At 37.1% G+C, this 23068-nt stretch overlaps 1 protein-coding gene across 2 annotated transcripts in view; it reads right to left on the bottom strand.

Moving 5' to 3' along the window:
• The window catches only part of adam12b (ADAM metallopeptidase domain 12b), a 137845-nt gene that overhangs the window by 32183 nt on the left and 82594 nt on the right, over nt 1-23068 (bottom strand). For both annotated transcript variants that reach the window (XM_065288392.2, XM_065288391.2), the window contains exons 11-12: nt 19402-19550; nt 1935-2112 (exon numbers count right to left, since the gene is read on the bottom strand). In XM_065288392.2, the coding sequence (XP_065144464.2) occupies nt 1935-2112; nt 19402-19550 (327 nt within the window). The remainder of the gene's footprint in view (nt 1-1934; nt 2113-19401; nt 19551-23068) is intronic.

A 23068-nucleotide genomic window follows, 5' to 3' on the forward strand; every position in this document is an offset into this window, starting at 1 on the left:
CAAACATTCATATAAAACAGACATTATCTATAAGGATACATGTTAAAACAATCCGATATAGCGTTTATAATAGCTGGTTGGTAGATGTTTACTATTTTTTGGCAAAACCTCCGTTGCAAACCAACATTTACATGAATAAAATAATTTTTACTTTGAAAATGATGCGCTGTCATGTTAACATCAGCTGTTCGTTTACATAAGACTCTGTCTACGTTCATTTACACTCAGAGCAACGTCTGAGTTCTCAAACTAAAACAGGGTCTTCAGCGTTTGCGAACGAATCCGTTTATGAGGGTCGAAAACGGTGATGTAGTGTAGACGAAAGGCGTAAACGTAGCAAAAGTAACGCGTTTTAAAGGATAAACGCATTAATGTAAACATAGCCTAAGAGTATACCCACTGCTTACAGTACACTTAAAGGGATAATTCACCCAGATATGAAAATTCTGTCATATTTTAACTCACTCTCATGTTGTTCTGAACCTGTATGAGTTTTTTCTTAAAGGATTAATCCATTTTCTTAAAAAAAATCCTCCAAATTGTTGATGTCTTTCTTTGTTCAGTCGTGAAGAAATAAAGTTTTTTGAGGAAAACATTCCAGGATTTTTTTGCATTTTAATAGACTTTAATGGAGCCCAACACTTAACACTTAACACAACAATTTTTTTTTTTAAAGTACTCTAAACGAAGCCAAACGAGGCATAAGGGTCTTATCTAGCGAAACAATTTGTCATTTTTGACAAGAAAAATAAAAAATATGCACTTTTAAACCACAACTTCTCTTCTTCCTCCGGCTGTGTGACACACCAGCGCGACCTCACGTAAATGCGTAGCGACGTGGAAAGGTCACGTGTTACATATATGAAACGCACATTTTCGGACCATTTTAAACAATTAACTGACACAAAGACATTAATTAGTATCATTCAACATACAACAACGTCGGAACGGTCCTCTTTCTCCACACTTGTAAACACTGGGGTGTAGTTTTGTATTCGTCATCCGAACCCTCTTGACGAGATGACGTTTTGCGTGAGGTCGCGCTGGCGCATCACAGGACCGGATAAAGACAGGAAGTTGTTGTTTAAAAATGCATATTTTTTATTTTTCGTGTCAAAAATGACAATCGTTTTTCGCTAGATAAGACCCTTATGCCTCGTTTGAAATCATTTAGAGTCCTTTGAAACTGAACCTTAAGTGTTGAGTTAAGTGTTAAGTGTTGGGGTCCATAAAAGTCCATTAAAATTTTTTATCCATATAACATTTTGGATGACATGGTGGAGTAATTTATCTGGATTTTTTTTTAAGAAAATGGACTAATCCTTTAAGCTGAACCAAGATATTTTGATAAATTATGGTAACCACATGGTACCCATTGACTTCCATAGTAGAAAAATTAGTATTGTTTAACCTCATTTATCAAAATATTTTGTGTTCACAAACATAAAAAACAACAACATGAGTTTGAGTAAATAATGACCGAATTTTTGGGTGCAGTATCCCTTTAAATTAAATTTTTTGTGTTCCCTGAGAATTAAACCCACAAACTTTTGTAATGCTAATGCAAACTCAACCAATTAAGCAACAGTTACAGTCTCTGCAAATTACATTAACATAGCAAGCTTTTTTCATTTTAGTTGTATTTGGTAAAAATTATATGTTTCATATAACGTTGACTCAATCTGAAGAAATCATCATGAGCTTATATGACCATTGCTTACTGTTTATGTCACAAACATGAGTGATGCCACTTAGACAGCAAGACACTAATTACCCGACAGTATGAAATTATAAACTGGTAAAAAAAAGTCACATCCAAAGACTGAATATGAAACTGCAGATCTAATTCAGATTGAACCTGACAGTTAAAAGCAAGCAGCGGACTGCTTTGTTGTGGCGTGCAGAGGACTTTGATGTGTATTTGTCTTTCATACCTCCGGCTCTCCGCAGTCGCACTCCTCTCCTTCCTCTATGTATCCATTACCACATTTCTGTCCCCCGTAGAGCATTTTGACTTCCGGCATATTATATAAACACATGCCCACCCCCTTCTCCAGACTCGCCACCAGATCCTTCTTACTACAGGTACTGAACACTGTGGGGAATGGGTACCTGATCGAAAGAGGGAAGATAATTAAAAAAATTAATTGAGCTTTTTTGCACACGCAAAACACAGTCAACAACACAAGTGGCTATTGAAGCATATTAACTCTTTCCACACCACTGACAAGTTATCTCGTGAATTAAGAGAAAAAAGTTGCATAAAAGGTGTTTCTGAAGAATTTATACGGTAATGTGTAATACTGCAATTATCCACTAGATGGCGCACTTAAAAAACTGAAGCAAAAATGTTATTTATTTATTTTAAACTCTGTGTATGTTTTGATAATTGCTCTGAATTTGATCTCTAACAAAATTCCTTCACAAAAATGCAAATATTTCAGCTTTTTGCTAAAAAAAAAATTATTTTGAAAGAAAAATACCCATATTTAAGAGTTTATAAGCAGAGAAAAAATATAGATAGGATGAAATATTTTTTTCCGTTTTGTTTGTTCTTTGGGTCTGTTCTTTCATTTGATATATTTGTATGTTGATATATATTTTTTAAGAAAATTTAACTAAAAAGGCATTTTGTGCAAATCACAAAAAATGCTGGTGGGCAATTTTTCAAAAAATGGCTGGCGGGAAATGAGTTAAATTTCCTTGATAAGAAGGACCAGCACGACTGTTCAACAGTATATGTTGGGTTTTAGATATTGTTGGGCTGGCGTCCACATCAGGATCTTTAACTAGATTAGCTATCAAGGCTTACTTGGTTAACCAGCCGTACCAGAAGAACGAGTTGGTGAACAGCATGGCTTTACAGATCCGCCACTAAGACCAGCACTAAACCAGCCAAGACCAGCATGGATGGTCTTGTTGATGTAAGCTGGGATTTTAGCCAATAACAGGCTTTCCAAACAAATATCCGTCGAGCCAAACCAATTTGTGTGCTCAAAGCCAAGAGGATTTAAGAGAGCAACTTAACAGCAAGCAAAGCTTGAGAGCAAGAGGGATTTTAACAAAATAAACAACTGACACAATAGCACGACCCGACTGAACCGACAGAGCATAAAAAGTGATGAGAATTCAAATTCCCAGAGCCTCCAATGCCACTGCTTACACGAAACAAAATCAACAACAAAACAAAAGCAAATTAGCATATGACCTTCCGCCATGGCATTCACATTTTAACCCTTTATGAAGTGATAGAACGCTAAGCCATCTGAGCATAAGCCCGTATGGTGACAGCTCAGAGTAGAGACACACTACATGTACATCATCACAATCCTGATACAAAACAAGTGCTGGGTATGACCTCAGACTTTGTTACAAAGTCTGCAAAGCAGATCGAGTTCTTTTAGATAGCAGCGGCCAATCATATTCAAGCATGACAGCATCAGTCTGGGGTGACTCGAGATCTAAAAGGACAGCTAAAGAAACTCACTTGGGTCTAGCAATGATCACTTGAGAATACCATAGAAGATTTTTCATGGTTTGCTACTGTATCTTCAGCTCTCTAACCCCCCCCCCCCCCCCCCCAAAAAAAACAAGCAGAACAACAAAGTGCGCATTTGCTATGCACTCATAAATATGCTAAACTTTTGAATAAATGGATGTCCTTGAGTTTCTGTGTTTTGAGAAGCAGGAGTGAGTGTGCATAAGAAGAACGGATTAAAATATAATCATAATGCTCACGCTTTGAACAATTACAGTATGTGGTTATTTTAACCAATTATACTTGGTAGATACAGCTTAATTATGACATATAGTATGGTCAAAAATAACTATTAACAATTGACACATTCGCCCCTTTTTTAAATAATTTATGAAAAATGAATTAAAAATGTATGCATGTGGGTGATTCTCACGAAATCCAGATTTAGAAGGTGTCCAGTATCAGAATTTTAAACAGCCCTTCAAGCCAATTTTTGCACATATACGATTAAGGTCTGAACTTACTATAATCATTATTTTTAGAGGAATAAAAAATATTTCCTATAGACCGTTTCAGCGGTAACAACATAAACAAGCCGCTGTCGCGGTCCGCACGTAACTTCCGGTAAACTCCGCTAATAATAAATAACAACAAATTCTTTAAACATAGTTTATTTATATAACAAGCAAACAAAACAACACGTAGATTACCTAGGAAACCAAAACATTTGTTATTTTCGACGAGGCATTTGTTCAAGAGATCAGTTTAGCAACTAGTCAGACCATTAAAAAAACGAAACCGGAAGTAAGGTTCGGATCCAGACGTGTATCACGTGCGTCCGATGAAACCATCTATAGAATTATTTACATTTTTTAGATTATCATTATCAAAAATTATCATTACCGCAACATGATATTACATTAAATATATGCATTTATAAACTCATGTTTCGGAAATGAGAACTAAAAAGTTGTCTAGGTACTAGGTGGTTGTGGTGACAGAATTTTCCCACCGGTCAATCAGCGCATGACAAACCCGGTTTTACCGGTTTCACCGGGTGGGAGGGGCTTATAAATGCACAGAAGTTCGCATTTTACTTTCACCTTTGAATTAGATGCAACTGTTGTTAAACAATGATTGAAAATTGTTGCGGAGGATGAGAAAATTGGTCTTGGACACTTTTATATTCCTTATAATTGTCTTTATATTTACCAATGATCACCAAATACCACATGTTTCTTTACTGTAAATGTTTATAGTATAACATGCACTGAAGCTTTTAATTTAGATTTCCATGTCAAAGAACCCAAATCCAGTCATGGACACATTCCGGTAATGAAAATGTTCCCCTTAAATTTGGAAAAAACGACAAAATTGCTTTGTATGATGTCATTTGACATCATGTGCAAAATAGTACATGAAGAGATGTTTGTAACTGTATTAGGGATGCTCCAATCGATCGGCCATAAATCGGTCTCGATAATGACATTAAATGATTTGATCGGTACTCGCTAAATTTGCCGATTTCGTGAAATGATCTTTTCGGTTTACTTTTGTCATCATAGGGATCCTGAATTCGGCTGCAGTTAGAGAGTATTTTTTACGTAGTGCGAACATTCTTAATCAACAAATATTGATAACATTGTTGACAATGTATGCTTTATAGACCGTTTCAGCAGTAACAACATAAACAAGCAGCTGTCGCGATCCGCACGTAACTTCCGGTAAACTCCGCTAAGAATAAATAACAACAAAGTTCTTTAAACGTAGTTTATTAATATAACAAGCAAAAAAAAACAACAGATCGATTACCTAAGAAACCAAAGCATTTGTTATTTTCGACGAGGTATTTGTTCAAGAGATCAGTTTAGCAACTAGTCAGACCATTAAAAAAACGAAACCGTAAGTAAAGTTCGGATACAGACGTGTATCACGTGCGTCCGATGAAACCGTCTATAACCTGTAAGCTTTTTGTATATTTATTTAAAATTCCCTAATTTCAAGATTCCCTAATACCCTGTGGTTTGGCTTTTTGACAATTTTTTTTAAACTTAAAAGTTTTGCATTTTGTCCATTTTGTACCATTAACCTCGTATTTTGATGTTTTAATGTAACCTAAGATTACAATTAAAAGCAAATATTGTACGTTTTTCCCCCAGATATCACTTTTGGCCACTACTGCATTTTGCAGTTCTGTGTAGATTTAAAATTAAAAAAGTATGACTATTCTGCAGTGGGGTGCCAAAGTCCACAATGAAAATGTGTGAATTTTAAACTTGAAAATAAACCGAAAATAGTGATTTTTGACATTATTCAAAATTGTACATTCTAATTAAATTGGCATGGCTCACCTACTCCAGGGATGAATAGCAAACCTAACACTTTTGATTTAAAAATCATAAAAAGTATCTTGCTCTGCTGAATAAATATTAGATCAGAATGAATGTACATGCTGTGTTACACCAAGGATAGCAAACGCTTTTGGTCAAAGCTGGTTGACCAAAGTCTTGCTGGTTTGGCACCCTGTTGGAGACACCAGCGTCTCATGTGGGCCAACATCAAAAACACCACCCAGTGTCAGCTACTCATACTTGTTTCAGCATGGCTGTTAAACATTTATACAAAGGAGACACAAAAAAATGTTTCCCAGCAAAAATGACAAGCTTATCAAAAATGATCCCCAAACAGACCGGCCACACGCACATCACATTAATCTCGCTTTCATCCACCTTTGACCGAAAGTCTTTGAAGAGTTCTACCGATGAACTTTAATGCTTTTGACACCTCTGTTCTACCCACACATCCTCAGTCATCGCCCCTGTCCATCAAAGACAACCTTACCACTAGCTTTCAGCAAGCAAACACGGAATACTCTCCAGAATCGAGCACTTATAACTCAGAGGTGAGATTAAATAAACTGTCTGCAGATAAAAGAGAGGGAAATGTAAGACAAAGGGAGGTCTGGGGAGGAAAAGCTGTTTGCCAGGAACATCGGTGTTCCTCAGGGTAATTGTACGCTTGTTTGGGGTTGGAGATGGGGTGGGTGTCTGCTTTGACTTTTGCAGGGGGTTTCTGGGTCTGTCATTATGCCCACTGCATCCTGTCCAACAATACATGTACCACAAATAAAAATATTACTGCCAAGTTTAAGCATCACATTTATTAGCGTAACCGCCATTACTGGCTATTAAAAATGTACAGGAATTATGTCAACAATTTAAAACAAATCTTACATTTTCTCTTCTACTGCAATACACGCACCATCATATTTTTTTATCAGCAACAGAACACAAACTGACAAAAACATGCAAATCAGCTTGGCACTCGACATCAGCTTGGCCTTGCAAATCAATGCTGACAATAAACCAGAAACAAGTCCTTTAGCCCCTAAACACTGATTTGCAATGAGCTATTGGCCTACAGCAAATATCACAGATGCCAGCAGTAACAGTGTGGCAGCATGCACAGGCACAATGAGGTTGTGTGTGCGTTTAATGCCACCTTTAAAGGGATTAAAGCTGAAAGAGAGCAATCAGTAGGGGCGTCTGGAAGTAAAAGTCATGACATTTGCAAATGGAAGAGACACATATTGTATCTTAAAAAGCTAATGATCCAGAAATGACATTTCAGTCGTGCTGTCGTTGCTCAGTGAGCTCAGCAGTGATGGTTCGAATAAAAATGGTGGCAGAGTAAAAAGAGATTTGGTTTGAAAAGGGATTAGCAGCATGGGCAGAGATCTTTGGAATGGTAAGCTGGTAAGGTTGGCATCAGGTCAAGTGGGTTAAGAGGGCCTGGCACGGTTTAGAATGGAGCTAGTAAAAGCCGGTATTTGGATTGGGATGGATTGCTCCGTGTGTCAAGTGTGTTTGCCAGCCCACTCACAAATAGTGCTGCAGGAGCTTTGAGATAAGAGAGGTCGCAAATATAGCCAAGCATGAAAACACACACACTTCTAAAAGACTAAATTAACAACATGCTTTTGTTATAGCGGTTGTAGACAGAGATGGAAATGTCAGTAAAACACCACAACAATAGACGCACACACAACAAGCACTTGTGCAAGGAGGTTAAAAGTGATGTCCAACTTTGAACAATTTATTTAAATAAAAAGTGAAGATGTTAAAGGGACACTCCACATTTTTAGAAAATAGGCTCATTTTCCAGCTCCCCTAGAGTTTAACACTTGAATTTTACAGTTTTGGAATCCATTTAGCCGATCTCCGGCTCTAGAGTACGACTTTTAGCATAGCTTAGCATAATTCATTGAATCTGGTTAGACCATTAGCATCGTGCTCAAAAATGACCAAAGAAGTTAGTAACTTTTAATAACAGGGGACTATTTGCGCGCACTGCGTAATATCATTGCGCCCGCTGCACACATGGCATGGCAGCAAAGTCATTGATTATTACATCAGAATGAGAGTATAGTTCCTAGCCATATCTGCCTACAAAAATCCCAACTTTTAAGTTTCCGACGGTCTTATTACACGATGTAACTATAGACGGTTTCATCGGACGCACGTGATACACGTCTGGATCCGAACCTTACTTCCGGTTTCATTTTTTTAATGGTCTGACTAGTTACTAAACTGATCTCTTGAACGAATGCCTCGTCGAAAATAACAAATGTTTTGGTTTCCTAGGTAATCTATGTGTTGTTTTTTTGCTTGTTATATAAATAAACTACGTTTAAAGAACTCTGTTGTTATTTATTCTTAGTGGAGTTTACCGGAAGTTACGTGCGGACCGCGACAGCCGCTTGTTTATGTTGTTACTGTTGAAACGGTCTATAGAAGAGTCAAGGTTTAAATAGGAAAAATATCCAAACTCTTTGATTATTTTTGAGTGTGATGCTAATGGTCTAATCAGATTCAATGGATTATGCTAAACTATGTTAAAAGTGGTACCGCCAGACCCAGAGATCGGCTGAATGGATTTCAAAATGGTAAAAATCAAATGTTTAACTCTGTGGGAGCTGAAAGATGAGCATATTTTCAAAAAAAGTGGAGTGTCCCTTTAACATCTATACTTTTTTTAATATTTCATTCAAGATGCATTAAAAATGTTGTATGCATGTATGCATTGGTGTGTTTGGAGTATAATCTCAATTTTAAGAATAATTTAAAGAGACAGAAAATTACACAAGTTTGTAAAGCCATAGCCCAGGACAATAACTACAAAATATTAGCACAAATTGGATCAATTAATAGTAATAACAAACACAATTGTTGTCAGTTAATGCTTTATAACCTATTAGCTTCTATTTTTTTGCATATTAAAATAAAACACATATTCCCGAATATGATGTGGTTTGCCGTTTTGGCAAAAAATTTGGTCCAAATGCCTTAAAGGTGACATAGAATGATTGAACTGGGTATTTATTCTTGTTCTGTGATGTGACATGTAGACCAAAAAATTTTTGTTTGGGTCTGTAATGCCTTAAAAGCTTCCTAAAAACCTAGCTCAGATAGCTCTGTGGGGGATTTTAAACAAGTGGTTTTGCACCTATTTGCCTCCCCCTACTGGCTTAACTTGCAATCTCATTACTGATTGGCTGACTTTGCTGCCACTCAAAAAAATGTAGCCAATTATTTTAAAGTGGAGGGGCAGTGAGATGCCTGTGATGTCATAAGCATCAGTTTTTCAGATTGGGCTGTTTTCTGGCCGACATTTCTAAAAGAGGAATTTCTATGAGACTGAGATGTTTAGCATGTCTAGCACTTTTTTTTATGTTTGTGAATGTGGGACACTACCATTATTCAACAAAGACAAGGTAAAAATGGTTTTTCATTCTCTGTCCCCTTTAAAGGTTTAGTGTTTTGTCCATTTTGTACCATACACATCATATTTTTTATAGTTTTATCTAATCTGAGGGGCATTAAAAGCGAATATTGTACTTTATATCACTTGGACACTATAGGGCGGTTTCCCAGACAGGGATTAGATTAGTCCTAGACTAAAATAAATGTAGGAGCTGTCGAAACAGAAAACAACTTTTACTAAAGGAACAGTATGTTAGAAATTTATATCAATTAATCATAAAATGGCACTGATATGTCACTAGACATTAAGAAATCATGTTAATTTCAAATACTTACAGTATATCACTGACAACCGTTGGCCTGCCAGGATATTGTCAATTAAAAAGTGGAGTTGCAGCCCTCAACTAATGTTTATGTTGTCATGTTGTGTACTGGCCACCAGTTGTGTGATTGCAGTACTGGTTTTGGCCACAATCCTACATACTGTTCCTTTAAAATACATCACTGCCCTTTGTTTTGCCACAAAATGCACAAAAGTAATGTTTTTATTAAGGTATGTTTTTTAAAACTAGTTATATTTCCTAATTAAACTAAGGCCTAGTCATGGCTTAAGATAATCCCTGTCTGGGAAACCACCCCTATAACTTTGGGTTTAATACAATCTACACTCCCAAAAAAAAACATTGAAAAGCTGTCACTGGGATGGTCCCTTTCAAAAAGATCCTCATATGAACCATTTAGCTACAGATATGTACCTTTGAGGTACCAGTGTACATCTACTAATGTGCACTTTTAAGATACCAATATGCACCTTTTATCTACAAATGTGTATTTTTAAAAAGGTACCGCCCCTGTGTCAACTTTTGTACCTTGTATTAGCAATTGCACTAAGGAAATCATGGTTCACAGATGTGACATAACCTAAATGCTACCGAACTAAATGCTAATAACCTCATGTTTTCATGGTAAACATGGCAAATAAGAAAGAAGACTGTATTTTCAAACTGAATAGCTAATAGCTATACAGAATAGAGTAAACAAGACATCTGTTCCCTTTAAAATTCTAACATGAATTGTGCTCTCTGTAGTTATTTGTTACACCGAATCACCGCCCCAGATGCAAAAAAATCCCTCCAAACCCCTGCGCTCTTCCCTATGTGAAGATAACTCATTTCTCAACTCAAATATCTGCACTCATCTGAAACTTAAACTGTTATCATTTAGCATCTGCATCATATTTCTCATTAAACATTCCCTAAGCGAAAGCACATCTTCTCAGACTATTCAGCAAAACAATGTACACAGATGCTGATTACGGTGAAAATTATTCTGAAATTACACGCCGGCTGTCCTCTCAAAAGTGTGTGCGCTTAAACATTTTCATGTATTTATGAAAGATGCAATGTCGAGTGCTCGCAGAAAACAAAACTCTAGCACTTGCTTGTGTTGTCTGCACCTCTGATCTTCTTACCTTCCTTTGTCTTTGAATTATTGGGCAACGGTGACCAAACTCAAACCAATCACCTTGCTATAATTTACAATTATGCATACTCTTTTAACCAAAATGCAATTAAGATATACATTACAAGAGTACATCTTTCCTGCACTATTAGAAGAAATGGTCACTAGCTGTCACTGGGGCGTAACCCTTTCTAAAAAAGAAAGCTTTTTAGCACATCAAAGATAAATATTGGTACCTAATGGTAAACGCATTAATAATACACTATAAAAACGAACTTATTAATTCAAGTTGCCTTTTTGCCTGCTTCTTACTTATCAGCAAAGCTTCAGATTGATTTGGCTCACTTGATTATTTCAGACCACTGAGGGTGTTAACATCCAGATACACACCCAGTATTGTTTCGAAACACTAAGGATTCAGCAAAACAATGTTAAACAGCTTAAATCCTTTACAGTATATCACATTATTCCAAATATATGGATCAAAATGCACTTTGGGAGATATCACAAAAGCCCCAACAAACCCTGATAACATCTGCACTGTAAAAAAATGCAGCATGAAGTTAAAACAACTTGGTTTTGCTGCATTGTTTTTTTTTTACAGTAATTTAATACACACCCACACAGAGCAGCTCAGTTCTAAAAACATAAAATAAAAATGTATTACTTATAAATTAAATAAATATTTAAACACATTCTTGCTCTTTGCATGGACACAGTAATCGTCTTCATTAACCTGCCGGGAGGCTGCAGTTCAAAGCGTTTGCATCAGGACCTTTACAAACGTCGGTTCCAAGCTTGACCTATGAGAGTTGTTATGCTATCAGCGTTAGGTGCGAAATGAGGAAATTAATGTCTGTTTAATCAGCGTCCTCCGGCGACTCAAGCCGATGCAGAGTCGGGGTCTATTGTGCTGCCTGTCGTTCAGAAGATAACACGGTCGTTTGCGATTCGCAACGCGGTCGCCTCAATAAAAGTCGAAAGCGATACCCATTAAGTGATAGCATCTGATGTGCTCTTTTCAAAAGGCCAACTGACATGCACAATATTACAGGCAAATGTTCGGCAATCACCCGCTCTGTAGTGAAGATACAGTCACAGATTGTGAGAGGTAAGCGCTGACTGAAGACCTCAAAGCACATTATTTAAATGTTTTTTATAAATCCAGATTAAATAAATGCTGTCTGTTCGCTGATGCCTACATTTTTTCGAGACCATTAAGTTCACCTGGCTGCCATTTTGGTGATGCCCACTAGCACATTTGGAGGTATTTTAGTAAATGTCCTTGATCTTCCAAACTTTATAATGATAGAAAACAGGGATCAGGGAACAACTTCTGACTTTAAGCCCCCAAAAAGTGCCTTCATCCTTCATAGAAATAATCCACATGGCTTAAAAGGTTAATAAAGGTCTTCTGCGGCTAATAAACAAGATTTGTAAGAAAAATATCCATATTTTAAACTTTATAAACGTAATAACTAGCTTTCGTTAAAGACGCCATCTTGGACTCAATTGGACGCGATTCACGCAATTATTTGGTTGCCATGGGTAGGTTGCGCTGTGACTCTCGTGAATCGTGCGAGTCCAAGATGCCATCGTTAACGGAAGCTAGTTATTATAGTTTATAAGGTTTACAATATGAATATTTTTCTTACAAAATTGCATTGATTACCCACAAAAGACCTTTATTAACCCCTTGGAGCCATGTGGATTACTTTTGTAAAGAATGAATGCACTTTTTTGGAGTCTGAAGATTTTTCCTAATACTCGTTTTCTGTCATTATAAGCTTGCAAAAGACAAACATTTACTAAAATAAGTTAGTCTGAAAGATGATGGACATGGGTGATTGCTTGAGGGTAAGTAAATCATTGGGTCATTTTGATATTTCCGGAGTATCGCTTTAATTGGGAAATATACACATACAAAATTTGCATAGGGGAGAACCGGAGCCAAAGTAACTCGGGGAGGAAGTAACAAAGCGATTTTCTCAAATCCCTGATTACATCTGCATTCAAAACTATGACAAGATCTTTTGCACGCAACCCTTGACAGACCTGACAAATATTGCGTTATTTCATCACCGTTTTGCGCGTGTAGGTCCAGAAAGCTGTTTTCAACCATGATAAGTAAATTCCTAAAGCGGTCATTTTTTCTTATAACGCGTTGTTTCTGGTTTCATGTTTTACAGTAATGATCTATCTACAGGTTATTTAGTGCTCTTACACGGCCATTCCCAAACTGCACTCAAAAAAATGAACAAGGAAGGTTGTAGAGTTTACATTATATATTTATATTCAATTTACTTATAATAATTGTATTTGTTGACTTGAAATGTTTTTTTCTATTAAGGTCAACGTAATTATGTCTCAAATTAACTGTACAAAATCCTAAGGGGTTGTTTAAACACAAACTATTTATGTGAACTTAAAAATTCTTAGAGGGTGGCAGTATAGTGCGATGCGAACTGCCATAAACCCCAAATAAGAAGAAGAAGAGCATGACTCGCCAGACTACACGTGCACAAAGATAATTCACAGCAATTCTCTGCAAACCTGCTTGACTCCTGCAAAGTTTTTCCTCGATTGGTTTGGACAGAGGGACGTCTTACCTCTTCAACGGCTGGTAAAGGTATGAGTATATTTGTTTTTCCACCAGTTTCGATATATTTATTTTTAATAAGATATATTTTCTTTATTTTTGACCTGTGGCTGATTACATAAACTGCTTAGAGTCTTACAAAGTCAATCATCTAATTTTTTTTTTCAAGACATGAAGAAAAAAACATCATACGTTTTATAAAAAAAATGTAGATTGGTCTAATGTTAATTTAAAGCAGAAAAGTAAGACTGTCCTAACTAATTTCAAGACACAGTCTTAACTTAGTGACTTATGTTTATGCAACTGGCCAAACTGTTTTATAGAGTTCTAGTGTTCTAATTTTAGTTCTAGCTCTGAAGCTAGCATGCTTGCTTAGGCACGTGGCGCAGGTTAATGTTAGTTCATCAGAGTTCTCCGTCGCTATGATGGATTTTTGTTAACTGGAGCAAGTCTACGACGGATTTTTCATGCTAATTGCAGGACTTCTGCCTGTCTTTCATGTCATATTTTCTTAATTTTAAGGCGCAAACATTTTTCAAATAACGTTAGTGTGATAAATATATTTATTTTAATGTGAAAAATGTGTATTCCGCCTGCTGAGGGAATCAAACGTGGTTTGAAAGTAGGGATGTGCACATCGATGTCTGTAAGCTAATCATTTGTTATCAATGTTTTCTAGATATCTTATATATATTAATATTTTTAGCATAAATAAGTGTTCCTTTGTGTTTGACAATACACATCAATGGGTCTGCGACTGCGCAGCGCGACTGCCGTGCACTCCTGAATTTAAAGTGTTTGACTACTAAAGCAAAAAATACACGGGGTGGTTTCCTGGACAGGGATTATCAAGTTGTTTTCAGTTTGGACAGCGCTTGCATTTATTTTAGTCCAGGACTAGTCTAATCCCTGTCTGGGAAACCGCCCCTATATGTTTTGCAGACATATTTAAGAAATGTACGCAGTAAACATACTACTTAATTTAAAAACACTGCTACAGTTCTTCTCATCTTGAAACTGCAAAGTTCATCCATCCGACTAAAAATAACTAAAATCCACTGTCAAAATAAACATTGGTTAATACAAATTAGTTTTAAAACCATTTTTTACTTTAAAAATAACAAAGCATGACTATTTTATTGTTAATTCAATTTCACCTTATTAAATTGATTAAGTCCTTATTAAATTGTTTTGTTTGTTTATCCTTTGCAATTTTCCAGGTCCTTAATAAAGGGTGTGTTTTGTGTTCCTGCCAAGGTGCTTCACTCACAGTAGGTAAGATCTGCAACATCTAAATTCTGAAAAAAACGTAAATATTATTTCTTGCGTGACCTTTTCATTTGTTGTTTCTGTTTGTATCCTGTTTACTTTACAGTAGCAATTAATAATTTCAGTTTTTAAAATATTATTTTATTGAATTATTGAACAAGACTATTGAACAAGACCTTTGCATACAGGAGACGGGAGGTAGTCAGAGACCAACCCATGATATCAGAGTTCAAGACTAGATGGCCAGGACTGTTCACTGTGCCTGAGGTATAAACTGCTGCTTAAAACATCAATGAACAATGTTGTATAATGCATGTGTCGTGTGACTCGCGTCAGTGGATTCATTATGTGAAATGATTTGATAATAAACGCATAAGACGTTAAAACGTTAGATCAGTCGACGCAAACTTACTCCCATTTCAACTAGCATGTAGCAGACTGGTCACTGCCTTACAATTACAGTACAAAAACGTCAATATACCTGAATAACAGTACAACAATAATTAAGTAATCAAGTAATATTGCAAAAATGTTTAAAACAAACATCCTCTTTTGTGCCTTTAACATGACCCCCCCCCCTTTAAAAGAATGCTATTTTGTATTTACACTACACCCTATGAATAAATGACCAGAATGTCGAGGAAACTGATATACTGATGTAATATGTGTAGTATATTGATGCTGTTTTTCTTCTTAATTAGAATGAAATCGCTGAAAAGAAGAGGGAGTGCCTCCTCACAGCACTCTGTATCTATCTAAATGAAAATCCGAGCAGTCTCTTCAAAGAGTATATGGTAGGTTATGCTAACAATTACTGCAGCAGTAACAGTGTTCTAGGGCTTTTACCAATATCACATTATCCATTTAACATTGGGTGCGTTTCATGCACAGAAAAAGCGGATAAGTATCAAAAATCTGTTTATTATAGAAACCTGTTTTCTTGCATTTACATGCAAATCAATAAACTACTATGCAGAAAACTGTGTTTACATGTGGAGAAGTGTCAGCATTCTCGCAGTCCATATTATCACTGCCTAAAAGCTGATAGGGAAATCTGTCTTAAAGGAATAGTCTACTCATTTCAATATTAAAAGTTATTACCTTAACTAAGAAGAGTTGATACATCCCTCTCTCATCTGTGTGCGTGCAAGCGCTGGGGCGCGGTGCGACACTTCAATAGCATTTAGCTTAGCCCCATTCATTCAATGGTACCACTCAGAGATAAAGTTAGAAGTGACCAAACACATCAACGTTTTTCCTATTTAAGACGAGTAGTTATACGAGCAAGTTTGGTGGTACAAAATAAAACGTATCGCTTTTCTAAGCGGATTTAAAAGAGGAACTATATTTTATGGCGTAATAGCACTTTTGGGAGTACTTCGACTCGGCGCAGTAACACCCTCCCTCTCCCATTATAAGAGGGAGAAGGGGAGCGGATTTTTCAGGCGAGTCGAAGTACTCCCAAAAGTGCTGTTCCGCCATACAATATAGTTCCCCCAAAAAGACGATTTAGCACTTTTATTCCAAAGTTGCGACCTCCTTCCTACAGCTGCTATGTTGAGCACTGTGATTTCCCTCATTAATTTTTCAATGAGTGGCCTGTTTTTCTTATACGGTCTGTTGATGCATATGTTGGCTATTGTATGGGGCTGAAAATCACCAAGCACTCGACAACGACTTCCTGTTTATGCTTCAGGCCGAGCTAAAATAGATCTTCCAGAAAGAGGCTTACTGCATTTACTGTAAAAACCTAAAAGGATTACCTAGTTTTCAGCTAGTCTATTTCTGAATCTTTGTTTTTCTGTTCATTTTTCTTATTCCATCTTTTTCCTCAATCTCTTTCTGTTACTTCATATTATTTGACCTGAGCTCATCTTTCTACTGAGATTCCGGCTCTGAATATCTCTGCTTGGATGCTGTTGTACGTCAGGTGTTGCAGATAGGACAGTGTGGCTGAAAACTCACAGCATCTGTCAGAGAGTGAGAAAAGCGCGAGATCATGAATTTCTCATGTTTTAACTTTAAAATAGAAGCTTGCAGGGTAAGAACGGTACAACACATCCAGCAACAGCGAGAAAATGGGTTTTGAGAAACTAAATAAATCAGAGCCAGATTGGGTGCATTGTTTGAGCCAAGTTAGAGGACATTTATTTAGCTAGTGAAAATAGCAATAGCATAGACAACGGATAAAAAGCATAGAAAAATATTAAATAATTTTGTTGGTATCTATAATATTTGTTTGGTACACTGTTGGAAAAAATTGTCACAATATGTACCCCAGTTGTCACTACCCTTTAAAAAGGTCCTGATACTGTATGTACCGTCATCTCTTTAGGTGCATAGCTGTACCTTTTGAAAGGGTAACGGCCAGGTGACAGCTGGGGTACATATTTTGTCTATTTTTTTCTGGCAGTGTAGTCACACAAACATGAATCATTATTTCCTCACTCTCATGCAATATTCATACTGTATGCTATTTTTTACAGTACACAAACATGAAACCCCAGAATTGGAGTATACTGCCTAATTTCTGGAGCTTTTACTTCATGGACACTCCACTTTTTTTTAAAATATGCTTATTTTCCAGCTCCCCTAGAGTTAAACATTTGATTTTTACAGTTTTAGAATCCATTCAGCTGATCTTCAGGTCTGGCGGTACTAATTTTAGCATAGCTTAGCATAATCCATTGAATCTGATTAGACCATTAGCATCGCGCTCAAAAATAACCAAAAAGTTTCTATATATTCCTATTTAAAACTTGACTCTCCTGTAGTTACATTGTGGCTAGGAACTATACTCTCATTCTGGCGTAATTATCAAGGACTTTGCTGCCGTAACATGGTTGCAGGAGGCGCAGTGATATTACGCAGTGCCCAAAAATAGTCCTCTGCTATTGAAAGTTACCATATGGGACTATTTTCAGGCGCTGCGTAATATCATTGCGCCTCCGGAAGCCATGTTACGGCAGCAAAGTCCTTGATTATTACGCCAGAATAAAAGTATAGTTCCTAGCCATATCAGCCTAAAAAAATCAAATGTTTAACTCGAGTGGAGCTGGAAAATGGGCATAATTTTAAAACAAGTGGAAAGTCTAGAAACCCTGAAAATATTTGTTGAAAAATATTAGATACATTTAAAGTTAACAGTTTAGATTTGATTAAGTGTATGTAGAGTTCTATATTATCAAGTGGATTCATATTTTGGTGGGGCACTGCCCCACTTGCCCATACAGACAAGCCGCACCTGGTAAACTCTATACAGTTTTGTACATAAAAAATCATAGCCTTTACAAGTCATGTCAAAGATTGAAGTCAATGTGAAATCAATGATTGAAATCAAACTTTGATGCTCCTACAGATAGTGGTTTTGCAGATAGTGGACACATTTTTTTTAATTACAAACAAAACTATGATTTTTTTATTAAGTATGCTCGCCTGCAATAGACTTGTGTTCCTGTCTGTGTCTCTGCAAGTTTTGGCTTTTAAGGTTATATAAACAAAGGAAATGTCTATGCTTCTCTCATGGGAAGCAAAAAACTAGGCCAGCGTTTTCCTTACACTGCAATATAAATTGGTTCGCTAATTTAACAAACATATTTTCCAACCTTACATAAATTTCCTCACTCCAAAACAAACACCCTGACTAACAACACATCTTAAACATATGCTGAAGGAGACACCACACCAAACTTCAACTAGGCTTCTGACGCTATGCTTAGCGGTGCACAAGTGTACAGTATACTTTTTTCATTCATGTATCCTTTTCTTTGCTCTGCTTCAAAGCTATAAATCTTTAAAGAGTTAAGCAAAAATTATGTCAACCTTCTATCTGTACTTGACGCAAACGATACGACAAGTATCCATCCTTAAAATTATTTTCCTGGGAGGTTTTAAAAGCCCAGAGAGGTTTTTTCTCAGTGTCCCACCTTGTTATATGAACACATAATAAGAGAATAGGGTTCCAGTGTTTGATATGGCTGTGATCCAGGGACGAGGAGCGGTCCAACAAAAACATCCCTACACTGAGATAAGCAATAGCAGAAAGAATACAAGTCCCTGACTTATGGCTGATGCTGTAAGAGTCAATGTTTTTTTAACAAAAGAGATGCTTGAGCTACTAAGGCCACAGTCCTTATTTACTCAACCTCTTTTCATACCTGTACACCTTGGTGCTAAATACTGTAGCACTAAAAGTGGTTCACTAGATGATAATCATAAGGGAACCACTTTAAGTGGTATATAGCACCTGTGTAGATCCATATGGTACTATAAAACCATAAGTGGTGCTTGGATTAAATTTAGCCTTTTAAATGGCAAAAAAAACCACAACAATTCGAACAATTCATATTCACTGGGTGTTTGATAAGGCAAACTCATATAAGTGTCAGCAGTAAAATTATAAGCACGCTTATCAACCTGAAGGTTACACATTCCAGTCACATGCTGAAGCCCGTGTTATCACATGAAGTAGTGGACAGAGCAAACCTTCATCCTATTTTAGTTTGTAAAATTGAGTGATTTAATCCGAGACCAACTTCACGTCAAGGGTGATGTACGAAAGCACGTCCCGAATTCATCACAGAGAGATGGCGAATCGTATTAACCCCAGGTTAATAAGATGCAGGTAACAGCCTGATTGTTCTCTTGTGTAAATGAATGATGAGTGCTCAATTTAACTATTCCCCAGATAATGGGGCTCATTGGAGGCTAAATGAGGTTCAGAGTGATGCATCCACTGTGCAATAAAACATCAGACTACATCTGTTACTTCACTATGCGTAATACTGTATACATTACACGAACAACAAGGAGGATATTGAAATCATACTCACCCTGTAGATGGAGTCATAATGCAGCCTCCGCGATCTACAGTCATCCTACAGCCGCACCCGCGCTCTGGAGTGTCGTGGTTCATTCCGAAGTTGTGGCCCAACTCATGGGCCAAAGTCACAGCAGCTCCCAAAGGATTGTCGGAGTGATCCTGGGAAATCACAAGATCAGTTCACATCCCAAACAACTTCCCCGCCAGCCATTTTTCTGAATGAAAGAACGGACCCTCTGCTTTCAATCAAACAATAAACAAACAAACAAACTAAAATGCATTAAAATTTTGTTTACAAAGACGTGAAACTCATCGAGTGGTCAGGGGTGTTTTACTATGCTCACACAAAAATCGCTGCAAAAGATGCTTTCCAACAGGTGTTTTAGCATTTGTTGCAAACTTGTGGACCTATTTTTCCAAACGCCTCACACCTGACATTCTTCCGCTGAGAGCTTGAATAATAGACACTCCAGCCCAGTTGGTGGCGATAATCCGCCTTTGCCAATTGCAAGAATACAAACAAAGTTCCCGGCGCGGAGTAATACCGTATCTCACAACACATCTTATAAAAGTCAATGGAGTTGGACAAAAACTACGATTAAAACCTGTTGGAAAGCATCTTTTGCAGCGATTCTTGTGTGAGCATACCAGTGAACACCCCTGACCACTCGGTGAGTTTCACGTCTTTGTAAACGAAAGTTTAATGCATTTTAGGAAGGATTGTTCCTGTGCACCATTAAACCCATTCTAGAGGTGGGAGGTGATACAAGAAACACCCGAAAATTCTCGGGCCAGCATCATATGTCCAAATTTCAGTCAAAACCGTACTATTTCATCATAAACAATCTGAAAACAGGGTTTTAAGTGTAAAGTACCGAACTTGTCCTTTAATTGACGAGATACAAAAAAAAGTAACATTTGCATTTTACAAATTGATATATATTTTTTAACACTGAATCTAATAACACACATATCTACTATTCAAAATGGGACTACCGGTATTTTTAAACATTGTTTTTATGGAAGAGTTTTTAACACAGATTAAGCAAATACATGAAATATAGCTGCATGGGATAACTGCTAATGACATGGATACACCAAAAATGAGTACATACATGCATACGTTCCAAGATTGACCCTCACAGTTATCACTACAATATCATAATATACAGAAAAGAAATTACAATATTGACTTAAAGGGGCCAATTTTATAAGATGTCAAATAAATCTATGCTGTCCCTAGAGTACGTATGTGGAGTTCTAGCTCAAAATATCCCACAGATAATTTATTATAGCATGTTTAAATTGCCACTTTGTAGGTGTGAGCAAAAATGTGCCGTTATTGGGGATGTCCTTTAAAATGCAAATGAGCTGATCTCTGTACTACCGTAAATGGCATTGCTGTGGTTGGATAGTGCCGATTAAGGGGCGGTATTATCCCCTTCTGACATCACAAGGGGAGCCAAATTGCAATTAGCTATTTTTTACATGCTTGCAGAGAATTGTTTTCCAAAACTAAGTTACTAGATTGATCTTTTTAATATTTTCTATGCGTATAGAAGCACTGGGGGCCCAATTATAGCACTTAAACACGGAAAAAGTCAGATTTTCATAATATATCCCCTTTAAATTAAGGCTATGTACACACGAAGCCGGTGCATTCCCTATCTGATCGTTTTTTTTCCTTGCTCTAAAAAAATAATCCGTAAACACGAAAACCACTGAAACCGACTGAAAGCGGTGTAGTATATATGCCGGACCAGTATGGGGCGCTGTAATTCTGCCACAGATATACACTATACACGGAGAAGAAGACTTTGAGCATGCGCATAACCAACGTATGGTGTTGTCCATTATCGCTTGTTGGTCACCACAATTGCATAGAAGCAATAGATTTTGCTGTAATAAAGCTAGTAGGCTTTAGTAGCTTCTGTAGCACGAACACAATCACGTAGTCCTCCGTTATTGTTGTTGCTGTTACGTGTGACGCTTCCGACACGTGATGTGATGACGTTTTCGCTTCACAAAATATACGGATTGGCTGTACAGACGAAACCGCAAGGGTGTCGGTTTCAGATTTATCCACTTTAGGACCCGGTTTCAAAAAATAGCGGATTCAGTCTCCCAAAACGCCAGATCCGTGTGGATGAAACGCCAATACGATAACAAATGTATACGTATACAGTGATACGCGTCTCCGTGTGGACAGCCCCTAATATTAAAAGAAAACATTCTTTCCTTTTTTTTCTGAATTTTTTTAAAAAATGGGTGAATATAGTGGATTTGGAGAAAAAGTCTTTTGATAAGGGTATTATCAACATCACAATATTATCATTTTCATCTAAAATTCAAGCGCATGACCTCTGACCCCACTCTGTCTGTCGTCACTCTCCCATAACACATTTACAAAAGTTGTTCATTTTTTTGCTATCTTCTCGTGCTTTATTGTTTAATAATTAAAGACGTGGGCACAGACTTACAGACAGTGGATGCAGTTATTATATTTTTAGAAAGACTGTGGATGAAATCTGTTTCTATGTATTATATTCTCTCTTTCAAACTCACTCACCCATCTTCCATTTTAAAATCCCTTTCAACCTTGACATAAAACACATAGCACCCTCCCTCTTATTTTACTTTATTTAGTTTTCTCCCTCCATCATGCCCTCAACTCCCCAACATCAGACAAACCACTTCAACCAAGGTATGTCCTTCCTGCCTCAAAAGCATCTAAACGTGAGCAGGGTATCTGTGCTTTATTTGCTCTTGAAACCCAGAAGCAGACTATTGATTCCCAAAATTTTTTAACTAAGCAAACATTGCTTCAGGTTTTAATAGTCGCTTCTCAAAAGCAGCAGTATCATCTGCAACGCAAGGTCTACTGCACAGATACGATATTTTGACAAATCTGTCTGTTCTCTGTTCATACGACACCGTAGAAAGACTAGTAACGTTACATCTTTTCTATTTTAGTATCAGCTAGATACTAAAAACCCTGGTGTGTTTGACATCTCTAACCCAGACCATCTTTTTCATTTGCACTTTACATCAGAAAACCATTTCCTGATTACAGGGTGAGGAACATGACAGAGTCATATTAGCTTTCAGAAACACCACAGGAGATCTTTCCCTGCCTCATTTCACTTATACGTATGGTACTAGATCCTTAATGTGCCGATGGTGACTGTATATCATCACTTGCCCCTTTCTGGGCATGACTGCAGACCAGTGGCTGCTTAAAAAAAAAAAAATTTTGAGCAAAAAGCTGAGATAATTCAATTTTTGTGAATGACTTTTCATAGAGATCAGATGCAGAGCGATCTTTAAAACATACATGGAGTTCTTTCTCTTTCACGTGAGGCCCTACTTCTGGGTTGTATAAGTTGTGGAAGTGCGCCACCTGGTGGATAATAGCGGTATTGCTGAAAGCCGGAAATTCTCGTCATTGGCAGGGAAGCGTTTTTTCTTAATTGACGAGTTAGCTCGTCCATGGCGGCGAAATAGTTTAATGTATCCGAGTGACCCTAGCCCGAATACCAAAACTTTACTTTCATACATAAAATAAAATAATCTTACTTTAATATAAAAAAATCTGCGTCAGTAGTAATCAGATTCTATGGGAACACCGCAGAGTTGACAACAATCTAATATGGTGGATGACTTGCGTATAGTGCCCA

The sequence above is a fragment of the Paramisgurnus dabryanus genome, chromosome 17 (genome assembly GCF_030506205.2).
Source record: "Paramisgurnus dabryanus chromosome 17, PD_genome_1.1, whole genome shotgun sequence".
NCBI classification, from domain to species: Eukaryota; Metazoa; Chordata; class Actinopteri; order Cypriniformes; family Cobitidae; genus Paramisgurnus; species Paramisgurnus dabryanus.